The following is a 22380-nucleotide window of genomic DNA, read 5'->3' as shown; positions in this document are numbered from 1 at the left end:
CTCAAAAAACCAACCAAATAAATAAAAAAACCACGGAGAATTCACTTACTCGTTCGCAGTTGTTTTTCTGCATTACTTGCTATTATAACATTCCACTCTGACACATCTTCGCTGATCTGAGTTCTTAAGAGTTAGCTTCTTGTTTTATTACATATATACAGGATCACGGTATTTAGAAGTGTCTGTGGAGCACACTGATCAAGTTTGGTGTTAAATCCTGCCTTACCTTAAAACAACCGTGATGCTGGGAATGAAAAGCAGGGTGAATAATGAACTACGTGGAAGCTTTTCTGCTTTGAAAAACCAAGATTTAGAAAACAAACTGAACAACTAAATTTGATCCCTCTCTTTGCTTCTTACCTCGGGTTGACTGGAGATATTCAAAATGAGCGCCCAGAGCTCAGCTCTCAGTGCCGTGGGACTTCCTTGTCGGATGTACTGCTGGGCAGCAGCGCTATCCTGCTGCACTAGAACTGTCAAATGCATGTGATAATCCTGTTAGAAAAGTCACAATGCCAGGAGCGTCTCAGACATCTTTCATTACAAATCTTTCGGGAAGCAAAACTTCAGTCTCTGTATGTGACCTCACGGATCTATCTTTTTCTTCCTTCACTCTCTGGGTTTTGAGATGGCCCTATTACAGACCAAAAGTTTCAGGCCTTAATCTCCCTTAGCTCCTCCTCAGCCAATCAAAGCTTTCAGGGTTGAAAGCTTTAGATCACTGTGCTTTTCCACAGTTCCACAGATCTACAACTACTACCGAGACGGGTGTCTGTCTACTATGACCACGCAGAGCCTCATCTTCAGAACCCATAATTTTCACAAATGTATGCTACCAAGTCATGGAGCTTCTGTTATTTGGAAGCAGTACTGTACATGCAGTATCCTGCCCAAGAATAATGTATAAGAATGTTAAGACACCCATTCTACCAAATGACTCCTTAGCTCTGAAAAATTTTTTAAAAAGGTCAGATTGGGAAAAAAATGCAAAACAGACTAAGAAACTTTCAACAAAATTATCATTAAGCACCCATATGAAAAAAAATCAGTATAGTATCATTTTGCTTCCATTTTTATTTTCTTTAATTAAAATATGAACTATTCAACCTGAAAATAAAAAGCCCACAAAATAAAAGCAAACAAACAAAAATATGAGACCACCACGCATCCAATGTTTATCTAACAGCATCATTTTCTTGTTTCCTTTTAAAGGGAAGAGGAAATTTTCTAATAAAAAAAAAAGACATGATGAAAAGACACATGGAGAGCATAATAATTTTAACGAACATTCTTTATCTGAATGTTTAATGAAAGAGGCCAAGCCTACAAAAGAAGTCTTTGAAATTAAAATGACTTTGAAGCGCTGAAGTAGGGACATTGGTACATGACAATAATTGTCACAGACGGTTCAGTCTGACACACAGCCTTCTTACCTCAAAGACAGTAAAGGATTTATAGAAACAAGAAAAAGAGCCAAAGGATGGGCAGTTGTTCCCCAGGATATGGAGACCTGCTACGCTTATTAAGCCTTATCATTGTGAGCCATCAGCAGGATTTAAGAGCTCCATCCTCTCCTGATGCAGGAGCATGCCCTCATTAGCGCTAATGAGAGGTGTGTGGGTGCATTAAAGAGGAAGCTGCCTCTTTGATTGTGAGATGAAATTCTGCTGTAGAGTGCTCGCCTCTCATGCGGCTGATGAATGTAGGTCTGCATTTCCTGTTCAGGGAGCCAGCTGTGTGCTTAATCTCCTAAGACAGCTAAAACCCTGCATTGGCTTCTAAATAAAGATCCCCGTTAGATTACCTGCTCGGTTAAATATTATGACTCTCTGGTGCTTCACTTTACAGAGAATGAATTTCAACTGAGACTATTTCATGGGAACCGTTACCTAGAACTCTCTCAATTTTTTTTATAGATTTTAATAAATGTGACTACACTTACCTTTTTGCCCAATACGCACATGCTCATTTTCAAAAAGTTCTAAAAATATTAAGAGAAAATAAAACTATTAGACACAAACATGATTAATTACAGTTAGAGTAAGAAGTATTTCCCCATTACTGATACTTATTTTTAAAGTTGGATAACTATGCAGAAAATGTAAGAATGTATTTGTTTATTTATCTGTCTGTCTGTCTGTTTATTTAATTGAGACAGATTCTTGCTGCCCAGGCTGGTCTTCCTCTCACTAGCAGTCTGGGGAGGCCTCAAGCTCTCAACCCTGTTGACTCAGCCTTCTTCATTCAAGGCACACACTCACACTACTACACTGGCTCTCAACACTGGAATAAGCAGCCTAAATGCAAAAAAACCTAAGTGGTTAAAAGTAAGTTCACGCATTTAATTGGGGAACAAAAATGGACAAATTAAGTTTTCTTTTGTTAAAACAGAATGTATTCTTATACAAAAAATATTTCTGTACATCCAGAAAAAAATTCAAAGAAAGGTTGTTTTTACTATCATTCCAGTGGCTGGAGAGATGGCTCAGGGCTAAGAGCTGTTGCTGCTCACTCAGGAGGACCTGAGACCTGTTCATAGCGCTCATGTGGGCTGCTCAAACCCCCTGCAAACTCCAGCTCCAAGGGATTTAGCACCTGCTCTGGTTCTGTGGGCACCCTCTCACACACAATCACACAACTGCATAGACACATACATACAGAAGTACACATCCACACACCACATAAATAATACAAAGTAATTAGTTTTAAAAAATCAAGAAAAATTTCTTTGAACTAAACCCAGCCACCTTGCTAACAGCTTCACTTATAAAGTCTTATTTTCACTCCGGTTGAGCATCAAAGGCTGTCTAAGCACGGCCTGCCTCTTGTAGGGAGAAGCTCTGCCTCATGAATGCTATGCAAAAGCTTTCACTGGAACAGTTGCTCTTTAAAAACTATCAATCATAATGCAAACAGACTCATTAACTACGACATATTAAAATAAACTCTGTTCACAGTAAAAGAAAAGAACACCATTAAGGGAGTTTTTTCAAGGTAAGTGTCTGAATTTGTAATGTGTATGTGGCAGAGGACTTGTATCCAGAATTTAGGAAGACAGCTTTATAGAAAGAGGCACTTGCCAGACACAAATAAGCCAAGAGTTTGAGAAGGTTCTTTACCAACAATCAACCAACAATGGTACAAAAAAAAAAAAAAAAAAAAAACAGGAAATATAAAAACTGCTTGACTCTATTAATCATCAGAGAAAATAATTAGAATGCATATAAAACATGGAGCCACGGCAGTGGTAAAAAACAAAAAAAGACTGGAAATTCGTGGTAAAACCAAAAAAGGACTGGCAATTTTAAATGAAAAAACGTATGAAGCAATGAACTTCTCATACAAAGTTGATGAGAGCGTACGTCGGCATGGTAACTTTGGAAAACTGGCAATATCTGCTGACACTGTACATATGCACATGACATGATAACTATCAGTTCACTCTCAGGTATGTGCCCTCAGATGGACATACACATCCAATGGCCTGTCAAGAATATTCACAGCAGGACAACTGACGATAACCAAATGATGAGAATAATTCAAATGGCCATCAAGCACCAACAAAATAGACAGCAGTATTTGCATATGGTGGATCACAATACAAAAACTGAAACAAATAATTTTTTGTCATAACACCATGTATCTTATAGACAACAGTAAGCCAAAGAAACCAGATGCAAGTGAGTGCAGCGAATAAATTCAAACAGTCTACACTAGCCCTATGGTGTTTCAAGCAGGATAGCCATTACTATGGGGATGGCAGAGTCTATACCTGTGCCCAGGGGGCGTCTAAGCTGTTGGGATATGCTGTTTCTTGATTGGACTGGAGGTCACACAGTGTGCCCACTTTGTAACCCACTGATCTGCATACAGATGGCTTGTGTACTTGGAAGTTATCACTTGTCACTAATTAAATGTAGCATAGGAAATACTAACCAGGAGGCACTTGTGTAGAATCATCTATACCCAGTTGTCCTGTATTTAAGCCAAGTTCTACAAAGCATTCTTTCTGAAAAATAACATATGAAGAATTAGCACACATCTCAGACTCTGGTGTATTCAAAAAGGTTACTTTTACCTAAATATTAACAAGTAAAGAAAATCACATGTAAAAAATAATCTTTGTTTAAAAAAAATGAATCTTTGTTTCATTCAAATATCAAAAGTAAAAGAACAGTAATAGACTCTAAACATTAAGGGGCAGAGTAACCACAGCTGTGTACTGCAGATAGGGCTATGCATCATTTTCATGAAATAAACATGACTAGAAAAGTCATAGCACTTAGGAAAAATTAGTAAACATAATGAGAAAAGAACATAAACATACAGTATTTTTCCAGTACAGGACCTTTGGTAATGTTTTTTTTCCATCACTTTTTTCTTTCTAAACTTTTTCACTTTGAACACTTTGGACAGGATGAATACTGGCATTATCTTCTTCAAAAGTTTTCTCTTCATTTTGCCTCCTTAGGTAAGCCACAAATCAGCATAGTAAGAGGTGATGACTATCCTTCTAGGTAAAGGCATAGTAATGCTCTAACCTTTCCTAAAGCAAGCAAGCAAGCACACATGCACGCATGCACACATACATGCATGTAAACACACACACAGACATGCACACTCACTCACTCACATCATATTTATCAGTTTTATCTAACACACTGTAAAATCACCAACATAAACTTCTCTGTGTTTTCTATGACTTGGCATCTTACTCTGATGATAAGAAGCTAAACCACAAATATCCAAAACAAGTTCAGTTTTGAGCCAAAATGAACTATTGAGTCCTCAGCTAAAATAAGGATGGATTAGAATTATTCATAAGATTTCCTTCTCTTATCTGGTAATGTCCTAAGACAATAATCACATTTGTATTTTGTAAGCATAGAAAACCCCATATTAATCATATTATTTTATTTTACAAGTAATTAAATATTTCTATTAATAGTTGCTTCAGTGTTTTGTAACTATTCTGATTGATGAGCCATACTTCATTCTCCTTTAAGATTGAGGTTTTTTTGCTTTTTGTTTCTTTGTTTGTTTTCTGAGACAGGATTTCTCTGTGTAGCTTTAGAGCCTGTCTTGGAACTCACTCTGTAGACCAGGCTGGCTTCAAACTCGCAGAGATCTGCCTGCCTCTGCCTCCCCGGGTGCTGGGATTAAAGATGTGCGCCGCCACCACCCGCGTAAAATTGAGTTAATTTTAATTTTTCCAAATTATCTGTTCTGTATGTTGGTGAGTTTCATGATTCTTCCATTTCAACCACTGTCTTCCATGTATTTTATGACTCTTCTTTCACTGAATCATTACTGTTAATGATTACGAATCTCAGTTTAAGAATAGCATTGATCTGGATACTAAAACACAAATCTACGGCCAAGCAACACTTCAATACTAGGTTCTGTAATCAAAATGAAGAGTTTTACTTATGACATGTGAGATCTGAATGTCCATTTTCCATGTCATTGCTCTGGACTATGTGTCATTCAACATTAGCGAATTCTCAGATTTCCATCAAAATTAACCATAGGGAATGTTCCTCCTCAGATGTCTTCCTTGCTATGCCGGGCTGACAAAAGGCACTCTCAATATATTATCTTTACTCAGCCTTTACCTATACTATACTATACTATACTATACCATACCATACCATACCATACCATACCATACCATACTATACTAAAACTGTTCTTTTACTGTCTATCCCCCTACTAGCATGCAGTCCTTTGGAGATGAGGACTGTCTCTTAGTACTGAGCTCTCCAGTACTTATCAAAGCACCTGACCCAGCAAATACTGAACACCGGTGTCTGGTCCCATCAAGCTGCTCCACTAAATTAGCCACAAGCTCTCTTTAGAGATATTAGTTCTCCATTTCAAGAAATGTCCTTGTACCATGGGAGAGTCAGAATCACCCTGACACAGTGTACGGATGGCAGGGACTGGTCCTAATGACTACAGATGAGGAGTAACCACGCTCCTGCAAGCTACAATACTGACCTGGCAAGCAAGATGTGCCCACTGGTGGTACAGTAGAGGCATGGCCGCTATGGTGACTAACCACTTTCTGACTGGACTTGAGGCCTGCTCCACAAGAGGGACTATCGTGCCTGGTACTATAATCCTTGTCAAAATCCATGACCAGGAGATCATAGGCCATAGGGTAGAACCTGCAATCATTATTTTGGCCAACAAATACTATTCTAACCATAGAGAAGGGGAATTTCTAGAGATGGCAATGAAGAGAGAAAATAGAAGGGAAAAGACTCTACCAGGACCCCAAACAGACCAGGATTGGAGCCAGAGCTTGAGACCACCAGGAGAATGTATTTCTGACATCAGTGCTGGAACACTGGCATGTCTGTCTTCTGTCTGTGTCATTCTATAAATCTAAGTTATTGTGGGGTCAAGCTGTGGCCTATTCTCTTCACGTCACCCTAAATCCAAACCTTAAACATCTACAACACCTACTAGTGGCCATTCTATAAATTTATATTCATATTCATTCAGTCTCAGTCTTTCTCCCCATCCCCCTCTCCTTTTGGTCTCCAGTTCATTGCCTCATGCTCTCAAATTGCAGCAGTTTAAATATCTGTGGGTTTTAGCTTCACCACTCAAGTCTGAGAATAAAGCAGTAAAATGTGATTAGGAACTATGCAGTAAAGACTTTCCCTGGAGTGTGGTGGGCCACTCTGTCAGAAAACTCTGTAGCCAGCCAATCTGCTTTACATAAGGTTCTCCAAATCGCCACCAGCTTTGCTGGCATTCTAGAGTTGGTAGAGGGTCAGAAAGCAGAGCAGCAAAGATAAGAATATAGTCTCACTACTCCATAGACTTCCATCTTCCTACTGTACATCAGAGGTTTCTGAGCTTACAGTTGTTCTGAGTCTGTATCTCTGGTGAATGTGCCTCTGGGCTCCTATGGGGATGGGGAGAGTCATGTGACTCTTAATAATGGGAAGGAGCCCCACATGATAGTCTTCCACAGAAGTTCTAATCTCAGCCCTGTGGGTTGCCATGGCAGTACTCAGGATGTCTCTGATCCTTGAGCCTTCCAAGGTTCTTTGAAGAAAACCATTTTGCTTCTTTCATCAGTCAATTTCTACTTAGGAAAGAAAAGGCATGCCACAGGCGTCAAGAGGAAAAAACAGAAGTAGCAAACGCAGAAAGCAACAATGGCTTCTTGGAGCAGAAATGAAAAGGAAGTATGAAATCAGAAGTGTCCTCCCAGGGCTCAAGGCCATGGTCAAGACCAAGGGTGGTGGGAAAAAAAAACGCCCAAAGGAGCCGGCTGGATCCGGGCTGCGGACGACATTATTACACATGGGAATCAGAACGGAGACGACGTCCTCCTGCGGGAACCTTTCAAATGTCCCTCCACAATCATCCTTTCACTGACAAAATAACACGAGGCCTGCTGCCAAGAGGAAATAGTCAGGATCTAGCACAATGCTGCAGATCACAGAGTGGAAGATGTGGAGCCGACAGACGGGTGGGCCTGCACACCCGCATCCACACTTCCCATCCGCTCTGACTGCTCCGGCTTTAGGTTATTTATCAAGGCCTCTCCATCTTTAAAGTTCAGAGAGTCACCACAGAGGTGCTGACTATGCTGTGTCCTTTATTACTTTGGAATGGGTGACAGAAGTGATGACAACATGGCTCCACCATCAGGAAATCTGCTCACAATTCATCTTAAAAACGAATGCCTCCCTGAAACGATAGCTTCCGGAGCAAACGCAGTTTCCCTTAGTGTCTCACCATGTTCTGGGCTCCAGGAAAGTTGGTTAAATAAAGTGACATGCGCTTTCTTAAACATCCTTTTATAAATCTTAGAATTTATTCCAATCATTTTTACAGCCATGCATCAGAAACCTGCGTCCCAGCAAACTCCCTCATAAATATTTGCTCTTTATTGAAATAATGGGCAAAACATTTATAGGCCAATGTGAGCTTGCTTTGACTTCTACATAAAAACTTGCTCTTTCTATGCACATATTTCCAACTAAAAAGATCACATTAGAAATTTGTTTAATGCATCCATGACTCTTCTTATAATAGATACATGCTGCACTAAAATGTTTTTCTAGTGGTTATCTTCTAATACACATTAATTTATTCTTTAATGTCTATACTTACCAATTCAGGGATGTCTTTTACTTTCAGAGGAACTTGGATTAAACCCAAATGAGTCCTAAAACTAAGAGAGTCACCATTTTCATAATTTGGGTTGCGGAGATTAATTAATACCTTTAAAAATAAACAACAAGCCTGGTTAGTGTTTTGTATAGATTTGCCCTTGCCAAACATGATAATTCTTGTTGCAAAGCCATAGGTTAAAAAGCCATTTGAGGTCATGCACATTCTTCAATTACACCCATCTTATTTGCATATCTTTCCAACAGAACATACCTCAAGAAAGTCCTTAGGTGCATAAACAGGTCGAAAAAGGCTTAAATCTGGAATGAGTTAAACAAAATTTCAGGTAATATATGAAATGACCAATAAATATTAATGTCACTTTACTGTGTTTCTATAGAGATGGATCACATATGTATTAAGTATTGATTATTTGTTGTACATTTTGTGAAACACTGGGAACACAGAAATAAAAACACAGTCCTTGACAACTTAAACAACATATTACAGAAGATCTTAAGAGTTTCAAATAAAGATTCTGTATTTAGAATACAGATAATGCATTCTCGGTGAATTCCTCTGCTTGTTTTAAACTTCTCTGATTTCAGGTGCAACATTTCCTATTATAGCATGTTGCTTGCCTGGTTCCCAGACTAGCTTTAGTAGTGGGGGCCACAAGCTGGGGCCAGCCATGTATGCATCTGTCCATGTAATTATAGGCATCTACAGTATACAGTTGTTACTCATTATATGTTTATAAATCTGGCTGTATATTAACTTTAAAGTGAGATAAAATACAATTTAAAACACTTTAATTTTTGAAATTTACTTTTCATTAGTCAATCTCCTCAGCATAATTAAGCTTACAGAATTTCTACCCTAACTAAAGACAAGTCTTGGGAAGCTATTGAATCCATTTTCTTTACTTGTTTGATTTTTTTTCATTTTCATTAGCATTTATTAATGAAATTGCATAAACTGACAGGCTTCATGATGACATTTTGCACATGTGTATAACCTACTCTAATGACTTCAATCCCCGTCACCACCCACCTCCTGCCACTGTCCCACTCTCTCTAGCTCCAAGTCCCCCTTCTGAATTCATGGATGATCTCTAGTGTCTTTCTTCTTTAATTCTATAAACACAACCAACCACGTCCACTTTGTGTTGCTCATAGCATGTTTTTAGGGCTGACCACTCGGCATTGGATAACTGTTGGGGCACCCCTAGGGAAGGCTGGTTTTCCTTCTCTCAGCAGACGTTAACTATCTGCAGTCCTTCCTCCAGGAGAGGGGGCTTCATGAGATCTTTCCCCATCCATGTTGGCAAAGCAACTGGTGTCCCTGTTCAGGTCTTGTTTAGGCCGCCCTGCCATGCTGCTGTCATTTCATGGGCACAGCTTCCCTGTCCTGTATAGAAGACATCATCTCACAGCAGATCTCCTGGTCCTCTGTCTTTTACAATCTTCCCCAATTGATAAATCTATTAACAAACCCTACCCCATGGCTCAGTGAACATCACAGAAGAGGGGGCAGAAAGATTACATACTTTCTTATAAAAATGTTTAAAATGCTATCTGAAAAAAAGGGAAAACGTGGTTTAATGCTGTCTAAGCAATGGGAAACACAGCCTAAAGTTGGGAGTCCTTGAGCAGCAAACTAGACGCCAACAAATCAAACACCCAGGGATTAGTGGAGATGGAAAGTTGCAGTGTTCCAAAAGAAGTATTATGTTACTTCAGTCAAATTAGAAATCTTACAGGAAATCCTTCACATACCTGGCTCATCAGTTCCCATTTCATTCCATTTATTGAGAAGTTCTTTCTGTTCTCCAACTGGTCTCTAAAATTTATTTTAAGTAGTTTCAAAATCAATGACTTATTCAAAAGTTTAAGGTACCATAGCATATGATAAACAAAATACACATGGGCAACTTCCTTGGAATTACACTTAAATTAACTTTTAAAATGATTGAAACATATCTAGTCTCAATGGCTTAGTTAGAACTTGGTGCCAATGAGTCCAAGAAGAGAAGGTAAATGATCAGACTGGCCAGTAACTCTCACAAAGAACTGCCTGCTCCACAGCCACATCCTACAGTTCCTATCCCATCAGCAAGCTCAGAAATTCATTGCAAGAGGATTGGCTGAGGAAAGATGCCTGACTCAGTAGCATGATCCTCTGATGTGAAAGACAGTATCAAATCATACTACACATGCAGACAGGTTCTCGTCTAAGCTTTTTCTAGACACTACCCTGGTGGTGCCTTCAGTGGCTTCTCCTTGGCTCTCATCAAAAGGGTATGCACCCGATCTACTCAACAGTGGAGGATAACTGGCAAGCAGAGAAAGCAGTGAAGGGAAACTCGTTCTCTTCTACTTGTGAGCAGCCATAGTATCCAGAACAGACTCCGGTGATTCTTCTCTCACTTCCTACCTCTCCCACCATTAAGTAAGAACCAGATCTAAATAGATGTCCATGTCCGCAGAGATACAACAAATAATTCTATTCATTCCTTATACTAGTGCTGAAAGATGTTATCACATTGTCAATGACAAGATTGCAGTCATTGTGGCCTTCAAGGAATAGTGCTACTGTGCTCACTGGCTCAGAATGTACAAAGACTAAATGTCATTAAAATCTTTAAAGTGGACTCACTCTTCACAGCGTGGTGGTTTGAATGAGATGCCCCCTGAAGTTCCGGGCATTGAATACTTGGTCCCCCCACTAGTGGTGCTATTTGCGGAGGTTAAGAGGTGTGGCCTTCCTGAACAGTATGTCACTGGGGGTGTGCACTTTGTGAGTTCAAAGGTTTGCATCATTCCCATTCACTCTCTGATTCCTGCTTGTGCTACGGCTGCTGCGCTGTTCAGCAGGCCTGCCTACTGCCATGCTTCCCACTGCGGCAGTGAAGGACTCTACCCTTCTGGAGCAGTCAGCACCAGATAAACTGTTCTTTCTACAACTTGCCTTGGTCACAGTGTTTTAGCACAATAATAGAAAAGTAACTAAGACAACAGCCAAATGTCTTAGTAGGCTACAGCACCAGTTCATTATAACAACCACTAAAGTATATAAAGTAAGAGTATGTGTAAGACATAACCAAACAATTGGCACTTACAGGTTTGCATTAAAAAAAAACAAAACTGATACACCAGCAAATGAAGACTAACAAGCCTAACAGCTGCACAACTTTGTGACATTTTTCAGTTAACTCACAGTAAAGGTACTTCAGCAGAAAAATGTTAAATTTACCTTTCGTGCCAATGGGATACTCAGTTCAGTGCACATACTATTTAAACTCTTCAAGATTCTTTTTTCCCAACTTCCCTGAAACAAAAGGAACAATCTATCATCGTTTTTCACTAGCAATATCCACACTAATAAGAAAAAACATTACCATGATGTTCATAGAAATGACAAAGACGGTTGAGATCGGCATCCTCATTAGTTCACTCAACAAACACCGATTACTTCTCACTCTGAATCGGGTACTGCCCAGAGTGCTGACATCAACTGTATTGTAGTTTGGTCAGTCGGTGTTCTTGGGCCCATATATTAAAGTCTTGGACCCCAGCAGTGGACAGTTGAGAGGAAAGGGGACTTTCTGAGAACTAGAACCCAGTGAAAAGTCCTTTAAGGCATTGGGAGGGTGTCCTGTAGGGCACTTTGGAGACTGGTAGACATACACATGGTGGTTTTTGAGTTCCACAAGTAGATAAGGGCTAAATGAATTCCACCAGGAAGCATGGATTCTGGTGCACACTGTCTGGGTCTAGTTCCACTGACTGCTTTGGTGAAGTTAGGCAGAGTGACTCACCTCATCAGCTGCCATGCATACTAAACAAATGGCCACATGTGAAGTACTAAGTTGCTGGCACGTTAGAGCTCTGTGTGCCACTGGCACTAGTTTAAAAGAAAACTGACCCATTTACAAGCACCACACTTGTACCAGCTTCTTTGGATACAATGTTCTTTGAATGTACCAAAGTAGTTCCCAAGGTTTTTTTATACAGAAATGGGGTTTCACAATCATGGAAGTTCAAATAACACTGGAAATTTTACATGTTTAAATTTTACTTAATCCAATGTTGTTCAAATTTATGCAACTACGGAAGCATGACTGGTAGAAAAGCTGCAAACTCTTAGTTCAATATGAACTGAGTTCCTGCTGCATCGAGGTCAGGAGAGTAGAGGCAACGGATGCAAGGATGCTTCAAGTGTCCTTTGAGGGGCAGACAGCTGCAGAAGGGTGTGTACAGAAACTGCTAATGCAGCTGATGCTAAGGGCTATAAAACAGAGATGTGGGGTTGAAGCGGGGCAGATCCTTTCAACGGGGATACTGGACAACAACATCAGAGAAAAGATGCCACCTTAATTGAGCCTCACAAAATAGATGGCATCTTGATGACACAAAGCAAGCAGAAAGCTCTTTCCAGGACAGAAAGACAAAGTGCAAACAGCGTTCATAATGCAGGAGAGAAGGACCCAGTGCCCCAGATGAGCACACAGGACAGTCATACAACAGCGGAGAATATGGAAGGGAAGCTGAGGGCTGAGAGTGGAAGTTCTTCATGCCGAGCTTTAGATTAGGAGCTCCACCTCCAGGCAACTGGGAATCACAGCGATGTCTTAAATGGCTTGGTTTATCAGACGATCACAAAATTCTCAACAAAGTAAGCGACAGACACTAAAGAGGAGTGGGACACTAATAGAACTGTAAGTCATTCAAGCATGGCGAAGTTCTGGTTCAATATAAATGGAAGGCAGATACTAAGTAAAAAGTATAAAATTACCAGCAGGAAGAAAATTAATCCATTAAAAGTTAAACAAATGATTTTGGACTAATGGTTAACAAAATTAAGTGACTTTCTGACCCCAAAGTTGTCAATAGTTTGAGAGGAGGCAATAGACAGTAGAAGTACCATTAGTCTAAGGACTTGAGCAGCAAACAAAATACATCTGAAGGAGTAAAGGATTCTGAGGCACAAGAAGGGACGTGATAAAATGGTAGTCATGAGATCTAGATTAAGTAGGCTCCCTGGAAACTGGAGAACATTGCTCAACAGGACAAGGAACTGAACTGGCTTTCCTATGGACAGCAAATACAGGAAAAAAGACTGGCAAACTAGGAGAATATTCTAATGGTTTGAATACAAACTGCTCTGCCACAAGCTATTATTAACTGGCAGTCAATAGTGTTTGGGAAGTGGTTGGATCCTGAGGGTTCTGACTTAATGAATTAATCCATTAATGATGGATCTATAATATAATTTCATTACTGGAAGATAGTGGGAAATAGGAGGTGGGACCTAGTGGGAGGATTTAGGTCACTGGGGACACACCCTATAAAGATGTGTCTTGTCCTCGACCCCTGACTCTTAGCCATTTTCTATCTGACAGAAGGAGAGAAAATCTGTTCCTCAACAGCCTTATGCCATACCATGGCACAGAACACAGGAGCTAACTGATCATGCGCTGAAGCTTTTGAAGTGTGAGCCATAAACCTCCCCTCCTCTTGAGTTGTTCTCTCAGATACTTGTCACAGTCATGAAAAGCCTAATAGGAAATTGGTACCAGGAGTAGGATCATTACTATGACAAAACTCGACCATGTGGTTTATGGTGAGAACCAGGAGAAAAAAAATGCAGATCAGAAAGATTCAAATATTGAAGTTTGGTCAGAAACATCTATGTAAAATTGGTATTAAGGAAGGTTTGTTTTATTAAGAGATTCACATTATTAAAAAGAAGGCAGATATTTGAAATTCAGACAATAGAACAGACATCTTGAAGGCATCCCAGGAATTGGCCAGAGCCCACCTATTACAAATCCAAAACTACAAAAGGTATATTCATTTGAAATTGTCTCATGACAATAGCATGTGTTGAGACAGGGTACCCTGCTGGCAGAGTCACTGTGCTCAGCTGGCCAGGGAGGCAGAGGCTGCTGCATGCACAGTTCCAAGAGGCCTGGCTGTCACTCTGGCTGAGGCAATCTTGTTGTCATCCATGGGATACTGGCTTTGCAAGCACACAAAATGTAAATAAGCACTCTGGTGCCACAGAGGCATTCACCCAGATTTCAAGTAAGGATAAACTGATGCCAGGAATGTGGAATGTCTGTAGGCTGGGAGAAGCCAGCATAGGGGAGAAGCCATGTGGACTGCAGTTGGACACATCTGCAGAGGTGGGGCTGCCCAAAGCATCTGGAGCTCACGTCAAACTACCCTGTGTCCCAGATGACAGATTAATATTCTGTTCGGTCACAGTCTTGCTTTGGTTTGACCCTTCCTTTCCATGACCCAATTACCTATCTTTTGGAATAGAATTGTTCACTCTGTACCATTGTGTAAGTAGGTAACTTGCTTTTTTAAATTTATAAGGGTTCACAGAAGAGTTTTCCCTAAGTCTTAGAAGACAATCTGGACTTAGATGTTTGAGCAATAATAGAACTGTTAAGAATATGGGAACTCTTGAAGATGAATTAAATGTTATCACCTTATGAGAAGAACGTGAACTTTTAGGAGCAGGGAGCGCAATGTTACAGTTTAACTATCAGATACCTCCATAAGCTTATGTATTGGGCAGGAGCTTTATTGTTGTCAGCTAATTGAATCTGAAAAGTGAATGGGTAATAAGACCTCTGAGATAATTGGTGGATTATGCCCTTACAGACACATAATACTTAGTATTACTGGGAAGTGGTGAGAGTGGGAGACAGAGATGAGTTGGAGGAACTGTGTCACTAGGAATCTGTTCTGTAAAGATGGATCTCATCTCTGGCCCTTCCTCTTCCCTGTGATTTCTGTCCACCAAGAGATAAACAGATCTGTTCCCCCACACCCTTCCACCATAACGCTCTGCTCAAACACTGCACAGAAACCATGGAGTGGAGGATCATGGACTGAACCTCTCAACACTGAACCAGAATTAATCTATCCTCCTTCTCAAGTGGTTCTCTCAGGTACTTCCCACAGACTAATAGAAAGAGATAGTTCATAGGGCATGGGTAAGGAATCAATTAATTCAACAGACACTTATTCAGAAGTTCTCTAGGCTAGGCATTAGTGGGGTGCTGGGGCAGACGATCTCAAAGGCAGTAAACATTTGGAACAAAAGAACAGGTAAACACTACAGGTTTTTCAGGTCACAGGGCCTCCATGTGGTTGCTGAGAATTGAACTTAAGACCTTTGAGAGAACAGCCAGTGCTTTTAACTGCTGAAGCATCTCTCCAGACCCTAGCATACACTCTTTATGTAATGTTGATACAACTCAATATAATATGTTAGGGTTTATTTATACTATAGTGTGTATTAATAGCTTGTTTTTATTCATTTTTGAATGATAGTCCAACTATGCAAAGGACACAGCTCATTATTTTTCTAACTGATAGCCAGGTGATTCTAGTTTGGAGCTCATAGGAATAAGGCTTTTGTGAACATCCTCCTAAAAGTCTTTTCATGGATACTTATTTTTTATATTTTGGACAAAAGATAGGGGATGGAGCTTGCGGTTAAATACACACGTTTACTATTGTATGAAACTGTCAGACTTCACCCCAGCGGTGACACCATTGAACTCAGGCTGCCACCACCCCACCAGCATTTATCTTGTCAGTCTTCAGTTGTGGCCATTCTTCTGGTGCACACAATTCAGTTCTTAATATTATTCTAATTTGCTTTGCAGTCAGTTAAAAACACTTGTAAAACTCCCCTTGTTAGTCCTAAAAAACAGGTGTCAGACTGCACTGAGACCAAAGGCTATTGTGTGACAAGTCCTCAGTCTGAAAAGAAAACAGAATCCATCATATACAGAATAAACTGATACCACTCAGAGTCGGCCACTGGCAGTTTTAGAGATGAAGTTACTATTTGCCTGTTGTCTTACTTAGGGTTGTTATTGCTGTGAACAGACACCATGACCACAGCAACTCTTATAAGGAAAACATTTAATTGGGGGGGCTCGCTTACAGTTTCAGAGGTTCAGTCCATTATCATCATGGTGGGCAGCATGGTGGCATATAGACAGATGTCATGCTGGAGGAGTAGCTGAGAGTCCTACATCTTACAGGCAGCAGGAAGTTGACTGAGACACTGGGAAGTATCCTGAGCATATTAAACCTCAAAGCCCACCCCCACAGTGACACACTTCCTCCAACAAGGCCACACCCACTCCAACAAAGCCACACCTCCTAATAGTGCCACTCCTGTGGTGGTATTCTAATTGTACTGAAATGTGATTTTGATTGTATGTTAATAAATAAAGTTGCCCAGGGGTCAGAGCTATTAGAGTCATAGACAGAGTGTGGCGGTGGTGGCGCACACCTTTAATCCCATAGATCTCTGTGTGTTCAGGGATACAGCCAGCATTGGAGACATATGTCTTTAAGACCTGGGGGCTGTACATACAGACAGTGACAAGGCAGTCACATGTTTGGGTTTACAACCAATGAGAAGGCAGAATGACTATGAAACGACTTACACACAGGGAAATAGCTCTCTTTCTAAGATCAATTCTATCACTTTTGGGATATTTGCTGTTAATTTCTCCCAAAAAAATTACTGCAAGCTCTTTGCCAAGGTTCACTTTCTGTCCATAATTTTTCAATGTCCTCCTTAGTTAATGGTACGACAATTTCTACTGGGTCTATTCCTGCTAATTGACGAAGTCTCAATTTTCCTTTGCAAATCAAGTCAGAGATTTTTTCCACATAAGTTTTTAATTTTTTATTTGGTTTATTTGGTAAAAATATCCATTCCAATATAATATCTTCCCTCTGCATTAATATTCCAGTAGGAGAACGCCTAGAAGGTAAAATAACCAAAATGCAATCCAGCTTTGGATCAATACAATCCACGTGCCCTTCATGCACTTTCTTTTCTACCAAGGCCAATTCTTTCTCAACTTCAGGTGATAATTCTCTTGGACTATTTAAGTCCTTGTCACCTTCTAAGGTTTTGAACAAATTAGTCAGTTCATCATTTTTTACCCCAACAATAGTTTGTAGATGAGAAATATCTCCAAGGGCTGGTTGATTCTTCAATATGCTGAGCATTTAACTGTTCTTTTACCAGCTCTTCTAAAGCCTGGAGTTTCTCTGTTGTTAAAGGCCATTGCTGGACCCATACAGGCTTGTCTGTTAACCATTTTAAAGGTAGAGCTGTTGGTGTCTTTGGAAGATCATCAGTTGTTGTGCCCTGTTCTTGTATAATATGGATGGCTGGTGACCACTCATTAGAACAATATCTTTAATATTTTTCTCAATAACGTGCTAGTTTATGATTTGTTTCTGAGATTGGAGGGATATTAATCTGAGTATTCCATTGTTGCAACAAGTCTCGACCCCACAGATTCATAGTTATGTTAGCCACATATGGTTATAACCTTTTGCTTTTTTTTTCTTTTTATTAAAATATAAAAGAGGAAATGTGGTGGTATTCTAATTGTACTGAAATGTGATTTTGATTGTATGTTAATAAATAAAGTTGCCCGGGGGTCAGAGCTATTAGAGCCATAGACAGAGTGTGGCGGTGGTGGCACACGCCTTTAATCCCATAGATCTCTGTGTGTTCAGGGATACAGCCAGTATTGGAGACATATGCCTTTAAGACCTGGGGGGCTGTACATACAGACAGTGATGAGGCAGTCACGTGTTTGGGTTTACAACCAATGAGAAGGCAGAATGACTATGAAACGACTTACACACAGGGAAATAGCTCTCTTTTGGGAAGCTAAGACCACCACAGGAGGAAGGGTGAGATTTTAGCTCTGAGCTCTGATCTCTTGGCTTCCTCTTTTACATTGGTTCTATGTTTCTTATTTAATAAGATGGTTGGTTACATCTACACACTCCCTGTGAGATTATTGGGGGCCAATTACATTCAAACTACCACACCTCTCTATCTCTCCTTTCAGTCATGCTAGAAAGCCAACCTCTGCACTTTGTTTCTCAGATACTAAAACTGATGATTTTTCTATATTCATTAATTACAATTTTCTGCTAGGCCTGGTAGTGCACACCTTTAATCTCAACACTCTAGAGGCAGAGGCAGGTAGATCTTTGTAAGTTTGAGGCCAGTCTGGTCAACATTGTGAATCCCAGGCCAGCAAGGGCTAAATAGGAAGACCCTGTGATTTAAAACTATTTTTCCTATCCTGGCATGGTGGTGTACATCTTTAATCCCAGAACTACAGAGGCAAAAGCAGATGGATCTCTGCATTTGAGGTCAGCGAATTTCAGATTCGCCAGGGCTACATAGTAAGACCCTGCCTCAAGAAAAATAGCTGTTTTTTGTTTTGTTTTGAAAAATCATATCAAAGCCCAGGCTGCTGCCAAGGACCATGTCTGGGTCCATGGTCCTATAACCAGGGTCTATGTTGATGTTTATGGCCCCTGGTGCCACACAGATGCCTAGAGTATAGGCTACAACCTGTAGCCATGTTGGTGTCCAAGGGCCATGCCACCACTGAGGCCATGCTGATCTCAATGGCCTGTGCTGCCACATGGGGCCACGATGACATCTGGGCCTGAGCTATTGCCAAGGGCTGTCTGTGTCCGTGGCCCTATGGTAACCAGGGTCTGTGTTGATGTCCATGGCTTCAGTAATCACCAAAAGCTGAGAGGGTACCTGGGGTCTGGTCAGCCACCTGAGGCCATGTTGGTGTCTAAAGGTTATGCTGCATTGGGGCCATAATATCTGGGTAGTCTGCACTGCCACAAGGTGCCACGGTGACATCTGGTCCTGGGCTGCAGCTGAGGGGAATGTCTGGGTCCATGGTTCTGCTGCAGCTGGGGTCTGTTAATGCCCACAGCCCATATGTTAACACAGGGGGGCATAGGAACCATGCATGTTGAAATCTGAGGGCCTGTGCTGGGTTGGCTCTGGTCTTGGCCCTGGCTGGACACTGCAGCAAGATAGCTGGCCCTGCCCCTCATGGGAATGCTCCCCCACCCCCGCGCCACAGGTTTGGGAGAGCTGGACCTGATAGCATGGGCCTAGGAGAGCTGGCTCCACCCCTCACCTGAGGTGAGTGGTCCACTCAGGCCCACATCCTGGGCCTTGGGTTGGCCTGGGCCTGGGCCCACCCTAACATCTATGACCTGATGGAGCTTTTGAGGGACTGGTCCTGTAGAATGATACCCGCAAGATCTCCATGACTCAGGTCAAAAGCAGGATATCTGAAAGGATTTCTGGTGAGGCTCCAGTGATGATGATGTACCAGAAACCAGAGGCCTCAAACCAGACCAATGACTCATGACTTGTTGAAATGAACATTTTGTTGATAGGGCTGATTGGACAAAAGGGTATACCACATGACACATCACAGCTCCCAATGCCACTAGGATAAACGAACAGGTGTTGGAAAGACAGAAGTGAGGTGGTGGGTTTTTTTGTTTTGTTTTTAATTAATTTTTGGAGGGTTTTTTTTTTTTAAGGGGGATGCTGCAGGAATGAGGAACGGATATGGAGGGACAGGAGGTAAGTGGGATTGAGGTATGTGATGTGAAATTCCCCAAAAAATCAATAAAGAATTGTTATTTAAAAATATTTAGACCTTACCTTTCTAGGTTTTTTTTTTTTTTAGTTTAAATCTTTATAACAAAAGCCATATGACTCTTTCATGAATGTATTTAATTATCATGCTTTTATACAAACAGATAAATATTATCTGACCCTAGAGATACCACCTAGAAATAAATAGACTTCTGTTCCACTGTCTCTGTCAGCATCTAGCTGGAGGCGGTTTTAATGAGGATAAAAGGCAGAATCTTGCTAACGTACACTACTGTGAAGCTGGCAACTGACATGGCAGAGCATCGTCTACAACAGCAATGGCATGTCGGCTGGAGCAGAGGGATGAGGGCACAGGATTTCTGCAGGAATGACTTCAATCTGTTTCAGAGGCCATGCTGGAGAGAAGAACCCAGTATATATATATATATATTGGTTTATGTGAGACAGGGTTTCTCCGTATAGTTTTGGTCCCTGTCCTGGATCTTGCTCTGTAGACCAGGCTGGCTTCAAACTCACAGAGATCTGCCTGGCTCTGCCTCCCGAGTGCTGGGATTAAAGGTGTGTACCACCACCGCCCAGCATGTATTTTTAATATGGTATCAGTAATACAGGCTTCAAAGGACAGAGGGTTTTTTTGTTTGGGTTTGTTTTTTTATGTTTGTTTTGCTTGTTTTTTAATGCATTATTCCATTCTTTTAAATTCACGGGCCATGAGGAGTAGATTGTTAGAGAAGACGTTACCCTATTTCAGACTTCAAGCCCTTTCCTTTCTATGTACTGTTTTCCATGGTTACTATAGTTTAACAGGTACGAACCTTGATTACCAAAAATAAAAAGGCAGAGTGTGCAAGAATTATTAACATTGCTTAAAAGGTTCTCACCCAGTCTTTATATGAAGAATATATATATATATATATATATATATATATATATATATATATATATATTGCCAATAAGAATATATTTTGCACTGCATTACTGAGCATGGAAAAAGAAAACAAAGATGAACAGTGGCCAACCTGTGCCTTCCTCATGTACACCAAAGGCTCTTTGAGATGCTCAGGCGGTGCAGAAGGATGACTGGGTAAAGGGTACCTGGAAGCAGAAAGAGGCAGCTAAGCAGCATACTGAGCTCGCAATAATGAATTCTCTTGGTAAAAAGTAACTTACCTCTGCAGTCCCTGCTATGAGCAAAATAGAGTATCTGTTAACAGTTCAGATGTGCACACCAGATCTAATAGAAATTTTAATTAGACCATTCTAGTATTGGTAATGTTTTGCTCTGTATTTCACACAGGGTCTTATTGGATAGCCCTGGAAGGCCTGGAACTTGCTATACAGACCAGGCTGACCTTTAACTAGTCCCTGCCTCTGCCTCCCAAGTGCTGGGATTATAGGTGTGCATTACCACACCGAGCTAAAATGTAATCAGTTAAGAACAGAAGCACTCTGGCTTACAGTTCTAGACCCCAAGAAGTCAAACATCCAGGCGTCAACATCTGCCAACATCCTCCTATATCATCTGGTTGTTGCATTTGTTTACGTTATGGAATATTTAACTATATACAGATGTGTTGCATTTGTTTAATTATGTAAAGATGTGCTGCTGGTTTACATTGCCTGCCTAAGGCACCTGATTGGTCTAATGAAAAGCTGAATAGCCAAAACTGAGAGAGGAAGTATAGGTGAGTAAGTAAGAATTTAGGCTTGAAAAAAGAAAGAGAAATCAGGGAGATGCCAGGGGCCAGACAGACAGACATGGAGGAAGAAGTAAAGTAAGGCATACAGAATGAAGGAAAGGTTAAAAAAAAAAAAAAGCCCCAAGGCAAAATGTAGATGAATAGAAACAAAATAAACTAAATTAAAAGAGCTAGTGCAACAAGCCTAAGCTAAGGCCGAGCACTCATAATTAATAACAAGTCTCCATGTCTTTATTTGGGAGCTGGTTGGTGGCCCAAAGAAAAATCGCAATGACATCTGGTGACAGAAGGTAAGAAGCTCACTGGGAAAACAGGGCCCAAACTGGCCTTTCACAGTTTCTCCAGTCCAACCCATAAGGGAAAGGCTCTTGTGCCCTAATGGCTCCTAAGGGTCTCAGTTGGTAATACTGTTACAGTGGCAATTACATTTCACCCATGAACTTGAAGGGAACATTTAAACCACAGCAGCCCACTTAAACAGTTGCTAGGTCTTCCCTCAGGACAGCACAAAACAGACTAAGACACTGTCTGGGCATTTACAGACAATGGGCTCATGGACCATATGTACCCAAGTATAGCTATGAATGTGACTCAAAACAAAATCACAAACCTACTTGTCTTAGAGTTTCTATTGCTATGACGAGACATCACGACCAAAGTAACTCCTTTTAAAGGAAAACATTTAATTGGGGCTGGCTTACAGTTTCAGAGGTTTAGTCCATTATCATCATGGCAAGAAGCATGGCAGTGTGCAGTCAGACAGGGTGCTAGAGAAGGAGCTGAGATTTCTATATCCAGACTGGCAGACAACAGGCAGTGAATGTCACACTGAGCATGGTTTGAACATCCGAGACCTCAAAACTCGCTCCCAGTGACAACTTCCTCCAACAAGACCACACCTCCTCCAACAAAGCCACACCTCCTCCAAGACCACACCTCCTTCAACAAAGCCACACCTCCTAACAGTACTACTCCCTATGAGCCTATGGGGGCCATTTTCTTTCAAACCACCACACTACTT

The 22380-nt window shown here is 40.8% G+C and overlaps 1 protein-coding gene across 4 annotated transcripts in view; it reads right to left on the bottom strand.

The window, feature by feature from the left end:
• Positions 1–22380, bottom strand: part of Tbc1d19 (TBC1 domain family member 19) — a 128670-nt gene that overhangs the window by 82857 nt on the left and 23433 nt on the right. For 3 of the 4 annotated variants that reach the window (XM_037209034.1, XM_028865920.2, XM_028865921.2), the window contains 8 exons: positions 20679–20754; positions 11395–11469; positions 9918–9981; positions 8413–8459; positions 8140–8250; positions 3937–4009; positions 1943–1981; positions 361–473 (listed from right to left, as the gene is read on the bottom strand). In XM_037209034.1, the coding sequence (XP_037064929.1) occupies positions 361–473; positions 1943–1981; positions 3937–4009; positions 8140–8250; positions 8413–8459; positions 9918–9981; positions 11395–11469; positions 20679–20754 (598 nt within the window). The remainder of the gene's footprint in view (positions 1–360; positions 474–1942; positions 1982–3936; positions 4010–8139; positions 8251–8412; positions 8460–9917; positions 9982–11394; positions 11470–20678; positions 20755–22380) is intronic. The other variant, XM_028865919.2, reaches the window with a different exon arrangement.

The sequence above is a fragment of the Peromyscus leucopus genome, chromosome 10 (genome assembly GCF_004664715.2).
Source record: "Peromyscus leucopus breed LL Stock chromosome 10, UCI_PerLeu_2.1, whole genome shotgun sequence".
Taxonomy (NCBI): domain Eukaryota; kingdom Metazoa; phylum Chordata; class Mammalia; order Rodentia; family Cricetidae; genus Peromyscus; species Peromyscus leucopus.
Note: the sequence above shows the minus strand (reverse complement) of the source record. Positions and strands in the feature narration are given on the sequence as shown.